Source organism: Tursiops truncatus, chromosome 17 (genome assembly GCF_011762595.2).
Source record: "Tursiops truncatus isolate mTurTru1 chromosome 17, mTurTru1.mat.Y, whole genome shotgun sequence".
Classification (NCBI taxonomy): Eukaryota; Metazoa; Chordata; class Mammalia; order Artiodactyla; family Delphinidae; genus Tursiops; species Tursiops truncatus.
The window spans coordinates 11374792-11387744 of NC_047050.1; the positions used below are offsets into that span (position 1 = coordinate 11374792).

The 12953-nt window shown below is 38.8% G+C and overlaps 1 protein-coding gene across 6 annotated transcripts in view; it reads right to left on the reverse strand.

Moving 5' to 3' along the window:
* PDE7A (phosphodiesterase 7A) overlaps window positions 1-12953 on the reverse strand; it is a 114330-nt gene that overhangs the window by 43414 nt on the left and 57963 nt on the right. For 5 of the 6 annotated variants that reach the window (XR_012327197.1, XM_019925254.3, XM_073794451.1 and 2 more), the window contains exons 2-3: window positions 3440-3500; window positions 178-261 (exon numbers count right to left, since the gene is read on the reverse strand). Coding sequence is in view for 4 of the 6 variants with exons in the window: in XM_019925254.3 (XP_019780813.1) it covers window positions 178-261; window positions 3440-3500 (145 nt within the window). In the remaining 2 variants the exon portion in view is untranslated. Of the gene's footprint in view, window positions 1-177; window positions 262-3439; window positions 3501-12953 lie in introns of those variants that run through there. The other variant, XM_019925257.3, reaches the window with a different exon arrangement.

The following is a 12953-nucleotide window of genomic DNA, read 5'->3' on the forward strand; positions in this document are numbered from 1 at the left end:
AAACATTTACAAGTATTATTTAGAAATAAAGTGTCATTTATCATGACCCAGTATTTTAAAAACATTTTAAACATAATATGTTTTTCCTTGGATTCGCTTTCCCTTGGAAAATTACATAATTTTATGAAGATCTTTTACTGGAAGTCTGAGAGAAATACTGTATCTGCTAACACTTACCGTGAAAAATACGAAAATCAATATATGGATGAGAACCTCTCCTTTCTGATTCAAATCCTGCTCGACTTCTTACGCGTACATCTCCTGGACAGAATCAGGAATAAAACATAGGTTTAGAAGGCTGCCGTTCAGGAAGCTCCCACGTGCAATAAAGGTCTATGTGGGATCAAACCCATAACTCAGGCTACTAATGATATAAATGGAATAAGTAGTTAAGAGCTGATTTATTTGAAAGGGTTTACAAATTTCTGGCACTGAGTTATAAGGCTAGATGAGGTTTTTTTTTAAACTACCCCTCTAATAATTATAATCTCTATTTTAGAGTCACCTTCTGAAAGATGATCCATGTATATGATAATCCAACCTCATATCTTATTACTCACATGGAGTTAAAAAAAATCCTCAGCACAAAACTTTAAAAAGCCACAATGAGAAGCAAATATTTATTAAGCATCTACTCTGTGCCTAACACTATACTATAAGGGATATAAAGAAATAGAAAATATATTACCTATTCTCAAGCAGCTTGTAATTTTTTACATGTACAGAAAATTAAAATGTTAAAGATTTTGCCTGAAATGTTTAATTTGGTCAATCTTCTTTTTCCTCATTGACAGTGGGTATAGTCAAGGTCTTTAGTTGGGTCTTAAACTTTGTTGTTTATAAGCTCAGTATTGTTTCTTCCTATATTCATATGACTTTTGGATCTACTTCTCCATACAGCAACATAACCACTGCAATCTTCTGCCAGGTGCTCTTTTTCTGCCTTGCAGACATTATTTCATTTAATTCTCTAACCAAATCTGAGAGATAGGAATCTTAACCCCCATTTTCAGATGCAGAAACTGAGATTTTTAGATGTTTAAGAGCATGCATATGCCACAAAGCTAGTGTAAAGGTGTGCCAGGGTTTAAACCTAGCTCTGCGGGCTCCAAAGGCAGCACCTTTCCCACTACACTTCCACAGACTCCGAGTTTATAACCTTTAAGTCTCCAGTCCCTATTCCTGTGCCCTCGCAATTCCGCTTGCCTGGAAGGCTCTCCTGCTTATTCTTTGTTTCAAGGTGCCTGTCATCCACCATGAGTCCATCCCGCAACGATTAATCCCTTCTCTCATGTGGCGATGCCTTCACTCTCTATTGGATGTTTACTGAGCACTCACTACATGTCAGGTAACACAGCAGTGAGCAGAATATATAAAGTCCCTGTCTTCGTGAAGCGCACCCTTTCATGGAGTGACACAAATAATAAAACAAACAAATAATTTCATTCTATGGAAGATGGTAAAAAGCACCACGCAGAAAACTAAAGCAAGGAAAGAACAGGGAGGAGGAGTCGGGGAGGAGTGATTCATGGCTGTGGTCAGAGACCTCAGCGAACGGGAGGCATCTGAGCAGAGGCCTGGAGGCAGCAAAGCAGTGAGCCACACGGCCACCTGGATGAAGATGGGTCCAGACGTAGGGAGAGCAAGTATGAATACCCTGAGACGGGAGCATGCTTGTCACGTTCAAGGTCAAGCAAAAAGGCCCGCATGGCTGGAGTGAGGTGAATGAGGGGAACTGGTAGGAGGTGTGGTCAGAGAAACAGTAGGGCCACATCACACTGGACCTTCAACGGGCCATTGTAATAGCTTTGGCTGTTACTCCAAGACAGAAAACTATCGGAAGATTCAGAACAGAGGGGTGAGATGGACTTAGGTCTGAAAAGGTTCACTCTGGCTGCATAGACTAGAATCAAGTAGAGACGCACAGGCAGACGCAGGGAGACACTCAAGGAGTGAGTGCATTCAACGAGGCAACAGCTATGGCCTGCGGGGAGGGGGATATGGGGAGATGCTGGTCAAGGGGGTGAAAAGTTTCAGTTACGCAGGGAAGTTCTGGAGATCTAATGTACAACTATGTGACGACAGCTACCGATCAAAAACCGGGTAACTGTGGTTCAGTTAGGGATGGTAACAGCATTGTGGTGGGGAAATCCTGGATACACTTTGAAGGTATCAGCCAAGAGGATGTGGTGATGAAGTAAACACAGAGGAAATAAGAAATAAGAGTCAAGAATGACGCCAAGGTTCCTGACCTGACAACCAGAAGAATGGAGTTCCATTTTCTGAGACGGTGAAAGAATGCAAAATCACAGACCTGGGGAACACAAATCTTTTAACACATATGTCAAATGTGAGGTACCCATAACCATGTGGAGATGCTCTACAGAGTGAAGAAGACAGGAGTCTAAAACTCTGTTTTAAGGAGAGTAGAATCCTGACATGTCTACAGAGAGAGATGGAGACAGTAAAGAAGGAAAGGCTCAACATTCCTGGGGGGAAATATGTGCTAGAGTGGAATGGGACTAGGCAGGTAAGATACACAAGGTAACTTAAAGCGAGAAAAAGGGAAGAGCAAAAACAGGACACTGGAGAACACACAGGCCTAAGACTATGAAAAGGAGTTAATGAAAGAGGCACAAACAAACAAACAAAAAACCCCAAACCAAATCACCACCCCAGAAGCAGGTGAAGAAGAAGGATGACTAAATATCATAGAAATTGAGCGAGGAATTCTGAGTATAAGGAGAGCAGTCATGAAGAAAAGACAGTAAGAAAAGATGAGTAAAGGTGCCTACTGGAATCTTTATAGTATGTTTTTAATAGTATGAATTAAAGTACAAGGGATCAAGGAGTGCGTGGATGAAGAGAAAAATCTGGCAAAGAGAGGGAAAGAGAGAAACTACACACATATATGTATGTGTGTATATATATATATATATATCAATTATACATGTATATATACACACATCAAATTCATTTTACCCTCTGGACTTGAGTAATACATTAAAGATTTAAGAACTCAGACTAGGAGAAGACAAATGGCCTTCTCACCTGCCAACTGAGAACAAACACATCCAGTGACAAGACTATGCGATCAGGTAATTCACGGTCTCGTCTTTGTTCGTGTTACCGTTTAGTATTCAGCAACTGTACAAATCTAAGACTCTTTTTATGAAGAATAATCAGGATGCAACTTAAAATTGTATACTAATCACAGAGTCCCAGTTATTAAGCCAGAGATTTCTCAATTACCCAAACTCTAAGATGCCCCTCTTTATTCACATCATATTAATTTTGGCTTCTAGACTCAACTTCAAAGTAATAGGCCATTTCTGCTGCAAACAGTGATGAAAAGCTACCTAATGAAAGATATCTCGATCTTGAATTCACAGCAGATAACAAAATTAACTGATATTGGTGCAAAATAAATAATTCTTACCTAGCATACGAATGTACAACGCAGTCTGATCAGAGCTGTCATAGGAGATAGCTCCACGCCTCTAGAAAAAAAAAAAAAACACACATTTTAATGCATGATAATTTAAAATGTGATATAAAATTCAATTCAACAAACATGTATTTATTATTTTTTGTGACGCACTGTGCAAGAGAAGTTGGGATATACAAAATGAAATTAAATACAGCATTTGCTCTTGAAATCTCTAGTTGTGAGGAAGACAAATAATTATAATACAATATGATTAAGCATTGTTGGAGAAGTGGATACAGAGTGAGGAACACAGTAGGTGGAAATTTAATGTCAGAGTACATCATACAAGCCCACTTGAAGAGAGAGCCTCTGCAGAGGTAGTCGGAATTGATGGAGAGACACAGTTCAACTACTTCACTATTCCCTTCACTTAAACATGAATGAATAAGCAAACAAGAATCATCAGACATTTGAAGAAACTCTTTAGCTAGAAATAAATGGAACAAAATGAAAAACCAAATGGCCCAGAAGCTACAAGAAATAAGAGAATTTAAAAAATGTAATTAGTGTACTCAGAGAAATCTGAGTAAAACAAAAAATGGGGTGCACTGAAAGAGAACAGATTTAAAAATATATTTTGAGCTTAAAAATAAACAGGTATAAAAAGTATCTTGCAACATTACTCATAATGGCCCCCAACTGGAAACAATCCAAATGTCTACCAACTAATGTGGTATAGCCGTACAATATTATTCAGTATTCAATATCTAGTGTTGTTATCCAGACATAAAAAGGACTGAAGTACTGATACATGTTACAACATGGTTGAATCCTGAGAACAGTATATGGAGTGAAAGGAGCCAGTCACAAAGGACCACAAAGCATATGTTTCCAATTATATGAAATATCCAAACAGGCAAATCCACAGAGTCAGAAAGCAGACTGGTGGTTGCCTAGAGTTGGGAGAGTTGGTGGGAACTGGAGAGTGAATGCTAATGGGCTTTCTACCTGCAGGGTTTCTACCTGCAATGATGAAAGTGTTCTCAAATTAACTGTGGTGATGACTGCACAACTCTGTGACTATACCAAAAAGCACTGAAATTAAAAAAAAAACAACCCACTTTAAATGGGTGAATCGTATGGTACATGAACTATACCTCAATAAAGCCATTTATAAAAAATAACGAGTATTGCAAATATTTTAAATATAATTACCGAAAAAAACCAAAAGCAAGAAACCAAAAAACACCTCTGTAAGACCTGAAACACCCTCAGCAAGTTCTGCCAACTCCACCTTCACACCCATCTCCCTTCCTCGATCTCCACTTCTTCGTTCTGTCTCAGGCAATAGCATCTCTCACCTGGCCTCCTGCAATGTTCTGCCCTGCTGACTGGTTTTCCTGCTGCATCTCTTGGCCCCCAGTCCATTCACGCAGAAGCAAGAGTGAACATTCCAGCTACTGCTCAGAAGTCCTCCAATGGCCCCCACTAGACTTGGAATAAACTCCAAACACCTAACTCTCCATGATCTGCCTACCCCTCAGTCCTCTTGTCCTACCGCCCTCTTTCTACCACTAAGAGCCAGCCACCCTGGCCGCCTTGCCCTCCCTCAACCACGCCACACGCACAGCCTTGATACCTGCTGTTCTGTCCAGGATCACTGCATCATCGTTCCCTTCTTACCTCTCAGGTTCCAGACAAAATGTCATCTCTTCAGAGAGGCAGTCCCAGACTACCAAACCTGAAGCCACCAGAGAGTCACCCTCCCCAGAGTCCCTACGTTCATGCTCTGTACAGCACACCTAGCTGACCTACTCTTGTTAGCTTGTTCTAAAACAAAAGCTCCACAAGAGCAAGAACCATGTCTGACTTATTCACCACTGTGTCCTTGTCCCCAGATATAGAATAAATCCCAACATTTAGAATAGTGCCCAGCACATTCTAATGTAATCAATAATATTAGCTGAATAAACAGGCAAGCAAATTCTTAAAAAACAGTAATAAATAGAACTAGTGTCATGAGCTATTATAAAGTAGTGACACTTTAGAGACACTACAGAGAATCTGGAATCAAATCCAAGAATACACAGAAATTTTGTATATGCTAAATAAAGGATCTAAAATCTGTGGAGAGGAAATTCCCTGGCGGCCCAGTGGTTAGGACTCAGCACTTTCACTGCCGAGGGCTGGGGTTCAATTCCTGGTCAGGGAACTAAGGTCCAACAAGCTGTGTGTACACGGCCAAAAAAAAAAAAAAAAAAAAAAAAATCAAGTTAATGATTTGATTTAAAATGCTAGATTAAGTGGCTGTTATCTGGAAAAACATAAGGCTGTATTATTACCTTCCTACTCCAAAATAAATTACACATGGAACAGAAATTTTAATGTAAAACAACAGCATGAAAATATTAGAAGAAAACGTAACTGTATTAAAAAAAATCTCAAATAACAACAAGGACCTACTGCATAGCACAGGGAACTATATTCAATATCTTATAATAACCTATAATGGAAAAGGATCTGAAAAAGAATATATATATATATGTATAACTGAATCACTTTGCTGTACACCTGAAACTAACACAACATTGTAAATCAACTATACGTCAATAAAGTTTTTTAAATTTAAATAACGACTCAAAAAGAAATCTTAACTAGGAAAGGCCTTTCTAACTGTTCTATAAAATCCAGAAATCATGAAAAACAAATCAATTTGGCCACATAAAAGTTAAATTATGTATGGCAAAATATACCATAAACATAGGCAAAAGACAAACTCCAAATGAAGAAAAATGAGTTCAACAGATACGACAAAGGGCTAATTTTTCCCTGCTACACCTAAAAATGAAGGGAGAAAAAAGAAGTGTCTTACAAATCAATTACAAAATGAATAATAGTGTAGAAAACCAGGTAGGACATAAACACACTACTCACAGAAAGAGAAATAATAAACTAATAAACACAAGAAAAAATGCCTGACTTCATTAACAAAATACATATTAAAGAAATGAGATGGTATTTTTACATACTAATGATCTTCTTTCCTCACAAACCCCTGGCATGAAATTTACAACTCTTCAACATATACCTAGAAATCTCAAGGAAAAATAATCATGTTTTTTTTACTGTTATTATAAAGAAAAGTTACTGTATTTAAAGCCCTCATTTGGATTTAGTATGCAAAATAGCTCCCCAAATCATTTGTTATTATCTCCTCCGTGCTTATCATTTAAAAGAAAAACATCAATTAAACTGCTATGACTTAATGTATCCTTAAACAAACAAACAAAAAACCCCACCAGTTCAGGAAATATAAAAGGAACACAAGTCACAAGCAAAAATAAAATTCTAAATTTTCAACACTGGCTGCCTCCAGGGAAGCTGAAGGACAGATACAAGGGTAGGAAGAGGACTTTTCAACGAATATCGTTTGAATTTTGTAGCACGTGTAGTTATTATATATTCACAAAATACATCGAACTAAAATTTAAAGCTACAGTAAGAATGTACTACAAAGAAATCTACAAAGAAATGGATGATCTCAAAACCCAAGGGACTAAATCATACAGAACACACTCCTGGCAGCATCATGCTTAATAAAGTTAGTGTCTTCCAGCAACAGAAGACCCTGAGCCTCCTGCAGTGTTTCATGGTAAATGACTTATTCTGGAGCAAACAGCCACTGTAATCACTTGGTATTAAAAGGCACGACTCACACCTGCTGTTCCCATCTCTACCCCAAGATATTTATCTTATTAGATTTCAAGACTCCCCTTAATACCACCATATTAGAGGAAAACCCAGTAGTCTGGAGAGCACATATGTGGAGATAAATATTTCTATCGGCCAAATCATATTCATGAAACCACAGATATAATTATGTAATAGTTTGTCATGGTCAGGACCTATCAACCCACTATTATCCAATCAAATTGGGTAAATAGCTTGTTAAAACACATTTTAACCTGTTATCTCTAACAGTTCTCTTCAGGAGAAGGGTTGCCTTTTTTTTTTTTTTTTTTTTTTTTTTTTTTTTAATGAGGGGAAGGGTATTTACTAAAAGAGCCACTAATTAGAAAGGTAAAGTCTCATTTATCACTTTAAGGATTGAGAAAGACTAACATCAGCTGTTAAAATAGTATAAGTAAGAAGCTGGGTAATGAACATAATCTAGATTAACTATGACACTAAATTTATTTTAAGGTAATCACTTTAGACTTAGTTATAGAGGCACTAACTTAGGGTCTGTATTAGTTAACCATTACAAAAACTTGGCAAAAAGGTAGAATTTAATTTTAATATATTTTAACAAATTACTTTGGGATGTGCAAAATATTCAAGTTATTTTATTCATTACTAATTTAAGGAAGCCTGGTCCACAAATACTTAGCTTAAATGCTATCCTAACCTGCAAGACACAAGTCTCATGAAACAAATCCAAATGAGATAACAGAAAAATTTTTTAAGAATGGACTTAAAAAAAAGGTGGATCCAACAATGAGTACATTCTGAGTGATAATTTACTCATGTGTTGCCTCACAGACCAAGATTTAAGTAAATATTATTAAACTGTAAACAGTCTAGGTAAAATAATCTAAAGTAACTCTTTTTGGATAAATATACTATAAATTATAACATTAAAATTTTGATTTCCATGTTAGAATGTTACTTTAAAAAATAATTATATGTGCTTTATACACCAAGACTGCAGCACAGACTTAACATATATCTTTGTAAAAACAAGACTATCATTTTTAAAGCCATATACTAGTAAAATTGTTTTTAATAAAGACAGTAAAACAAATTTAATCAAATTCCCGTGTCACAGTGTCAGTCATAAAACACTCGGGGCTGTCATCCACATTCCCACCTCACCTCACCAGTGAATGGAAACAACTGAGAAGCTTCTACTCGTGACTTTTCTAATTTAGCCATCCTGGGAACAGCTCCTAAAGCAAACTAGTGTCAGTCAAACCACGGGTGAGGCCCAGCTAATCAGAAACTGACAGCCGCAGCACAAACAAGTTAAACTCTAAGGTTCCAAAGGATCCGCCACCACACAGACAGGCGTTCTGAGTGCCCTGGTAAGACACTCAAGCTTGCATCGGGGTGAATCGCGGCTCTTCCGCAAAAGATCTGACAAGGTAAATGACAAAAGGCGTAAAAGTTGTTCCTGATATTGGTTAATACATAACTTTTAAAGACAGACATGTTTTTTTGGTTTGTTTTGGCGCAGCTTATGAGATCTTAGTTCCCCAACTAGGGATTAAACCCGCGCCCTCGGCTGTGGAAGCGCCGAGTCCTAACCACTGGACCGCCAGGGAATTCCCAAGACAGACATGTTTTAAAACTGAGCAAAGATATCTTAAGTGCTATGGTTTTTATCTTGTTTGGATTTTCCAGTAAAATAATCTATTGTGCAAAGGCGTGTGTATTTCCCTTAGATGGTGAAGTAATGATGTATTAACTCCTTGCTGAGCTCCTACTCTGCCAGAAAATGCTCCAGGCGCTTTCATACAAAACCTTGCTTACCCGCACAAGACCTCTGTGAGGCAGGTCTTATACGCCGGGTGTTGGAGATTAGTAAACAGGTCACGGGGCTTAAACACAACAGCACTAAATACATTTTTGGGTAACGTTACAAAAACGGTAACACGCTACAAAAGATGAAGCCCAAAGTTCTGAAAGCAGTTTTCTCTGATGCAGTAAAGTGAGCTTTTTCAGACCGTATTCATCTTACGTATGCTAGGAAAGCGTTCACACCTGAGTGCCTATCCAAGTACGAATCCATCCATTGAACACTATCCTTCCCAGTCCTCTTCCCTATGCAAACAATATATTAAAAAAAAAAAAAAAATCACACTCTTAAAACTAGCATTCTTTTTGTTTAAAAACTTAATTTAAAATTTTTGGTGGTTATAACAAAAGTAAAAAAATCTCTGAAAACATCCACAATTCAACTAATGCATTATTAACATTAACTTGACCTTCATTCAGTAACTTGGCAAGCTAATCCTTTAAAAACAATTAGTAAATTGGTGTGAGTGAAACAAAATTAATTCTTAACTTACAAAACACAAGATTTAAAAAATCTGAGTGCACTGTTTTTAAGAGATTTCTTCAATCGTATTCACTAAGAAAACAGGACTGCTTCAAGAAAAAGACAATTATGCTTAAAACAATATGCTTAAATGTGAAAAACATTACATTATCCGGGATTCAAACCTCGCTTGAAGAAGAAATATAAAAGAAGCTTTTGTGTTGCTTATTAGCAAACAATGATGGCCTTATACATTTTAAGTTACTATTCACACTTTTCAATTTCTTAATAAAGGAAGACAAAAGCTGCCTGGTGGATGAAAGACCATCATTTTTATACAAGTATAGAAAAATAATTTCAAATAGTATAATCTTAAGTATTTCCTACTTTGGACTCTCATTCGGATGGCAAATGGCTAGCATTCTAGCAAGCATGTCTTTCTTTTTTTTTTTTAAATCACAGCATAATTTTAATAGGGAATAATGAAGACAACTTAATACGGAATGCTAGATTCAGCTGATGAAATACTATAGCAAGCATTTCTTAAGCCCGATATTTGGAATCCAAATTTAAAAACAACAGATATATAATAATCTTACTCTTTTCAACATATTAAATAAAGTAAGGCATATATTTCCGCAGCAGGAAGACCTTAAGTGAGAACATGAGAGACAGTGGTATTTAGTTTTTAAAAAGTTTTTAATTGTTTAGAAATCCTCAATAATTATACTTTCAATTTATAAGCAACAGTAAATTTGCTATCTCCAGAAGAGAATGTTTAAAATACGTACACCAAATGTCTAAACTGTTTAATTCCATAATCTTAAAAGTTGAACTTCTTTAAGTGTAAAAACTTCTTTAAAGGAATGATCCTGAGGAAAGCTACCTCGATACCAAGGAATGATACCATAAAAAGCCCTTCAGGAGGAATAGGTGGGAGAAGAATAAAAATCACATGCAGTAATCTCAAGCTTCTCAGCTGACAGGTAAAACGTGTAGCTCTTTTAATCAGAGAAATAACACTGAAGCAAAAGGAGAAGAAATTGGACTAGCAAGTTCACTCCTACCCATATATGAACTAATGATTAATGTCACAATCCTAAAAATAAAGATGGCCTACCTTAGAGGCGATCCACTTGATAAGAACCAAGGCCAGACACCAGATCAATGTAATTCCCATTGGATCAATGAAAAGCCCCCTGCATAGCCTCCCTCCTCTCCCAGAGGGCAATGAGCAAGGAAGATTTGTTAGGATCTGACAATAACCAGCTGTCCCGAGGCAGAAGAGAGGGGACACTGCCTGCCTTGAACCTCACGCAGCTGCCTTCAAACAAGGGTCACCTGACTCTCTGAGAAAATGCTGCCAGCCGGCCTTCCTACCAGCGCGTGGTTAATGCCACAGCCCAGGGCTGGGGAAGGAGAGTCAGTAAAGCTGGAAGAGGGGAGGAAACACCTTCGTGAGCGCTGACCTAACAGTCTCACAAAATGTAGGCAAACGAGGTCTCCAGCTGGCCCCAAGCACATCCCCGACCTTAACACCAGGAATGCTTTCAAATAACTTGCAAAAAATGTTTGGCAGTACTAAAAATTTCCTCATTTCCTCCACGTAGACCAGTGTCACAGGTATAACGTCCTGGCATTTAAAAATATTAATGCATTTTACTCTATTTTTTCAACTTTAAATACTGAATTGGTCAACTCTATTTCCTTTAGAGCTAGGATTACTTTATGAATGCTAGGGGCTTTCATAGATAATGTTGTGCTATTTAACATTATAATTCACTCATTATGGATTTATTGACAAAGGCCAGTCTATCTGCATTTTTCAAGCAATTAAAAGTACACTATTTCTAAGCCCGACTTGCAGTCTAGCTTACATGATAATATTTGTGTTACACGTCTCATTCTTCTTTCAGCTGTGAGTGAGCTCGGTGAAAGCAAAGTGGGTCTCTATTCTAATCTTCATGATCTCTCACAGCAGCCAGCAGAGAAAAAGCCTTTCATGAAACTTTCATGCGAGTATTCATTAAGCTGCAACTAGGTACCAGGCCCTTTGCTGGACGCCAGGGGTATAATCTTTGAGTGAAAACGGAAAGGGCTCCTGCCCTCCCGAAACTTACAGTTTAGTCAGTCTACGTTAATCGAAGTCTGCAAATAAATACAAAACTGCAACGGAAACAAGTACGACGGAGCTGCGACGGGAACCGCCAACAAAGCCCCGGGTCTGACCTGGTTAGGAGGTCAGGGGCTTCTTCCCAGAGGCCCTGAAATGTCCCTGAGCTGAACTGCAAGGGCGAGAACACGAAGAGGATGGGAAGAATGATCCTCACAGACATGACAACGCACAACAAAGACAAGCAGAAGATTCGGGAAGAAGAGCAGAGGAGGCTGCAGTGCAGGCTGTGGGACCCCACAGTGGAGGCCCCGAGAAGGGGCTTCGTCTGCATCCTAAAAGCCAACCCCACCCTGCTGGAGACTTCAGCAGGTTTTGGTCAAGGGCAGCTCATTGGGGTAGGGGTTGGGGGGCGGTCAGGAGGCCACAGCGGAGGCCCAGGAGAGGCGCTCACGGACTGTGCTGGGGGGAGACGTGGACGGGCTGGGAAACACTCCGGATGCGACAGGACTACGTCATGGGCTGCAGTTCGTGGTGAGACAAAGGCATCTGCCTAGTGGCGGTACCCACATGACGGTTCTAAAATATTTGAAAACAGCCCAAATAGTTCAAATACCAATGCTGTTTTCATTATCCAATCCTCAGTAGGAAGAGTTTATTTTTTTAAAAAAAGTTAATTCTCCACCTGTCAAAATGAGGCATAAACTCAAATTACAGATGCACATCACAATTTTTCTGAATTGAAGCTATACATAACATATGGCCACACATTTCCCACTACACCTTATACATTATATATACACACACACACACACACACACACACACACACACCTCTTCTTTCTACTGAACTAACAAGCTGTAATGCTAATCCTTGCACAAACGGAGATAACTTTTTTAGTCTGTCATGAAACTAGGTGTGGCATGAGATTGTCAGGGTCTTGGATTACTCTCTGGGCAGTAAGGTTCCAGCCGGCAAACTCAAAGGATGCCCAGGAACAGGTCAGAGCAGCCAAATGTAATCAGCTCCACCCTCAGGAGAACCGCTGGTGGTCATCATTCATTATCGGCTGCACTAGCCTGGGCTGCACTCTCCAAATTAGCCTACCACCTTGATGCCCAGCCCAGAAATACTTCCTATCCTCACAGCTCCCAGCCAGTCAGCTGCTCGAAAAGTTGAGTTCTACGAAGCAAACAAGATCCTATTATTTTTGGTACGTTTTGATAAATGCCCTTTTGGTTAACGGTGGTGAGGTCAAGAATCTCAACTTGCTTTTCGTCTAAAAGTGGAGGACTGGGACTTCCCTGGTGGTCCAGTGGTTAAGACTTCGTGCTTCCATGGCAGGAGGCGCGGGTTCGACCCCTGGTCGG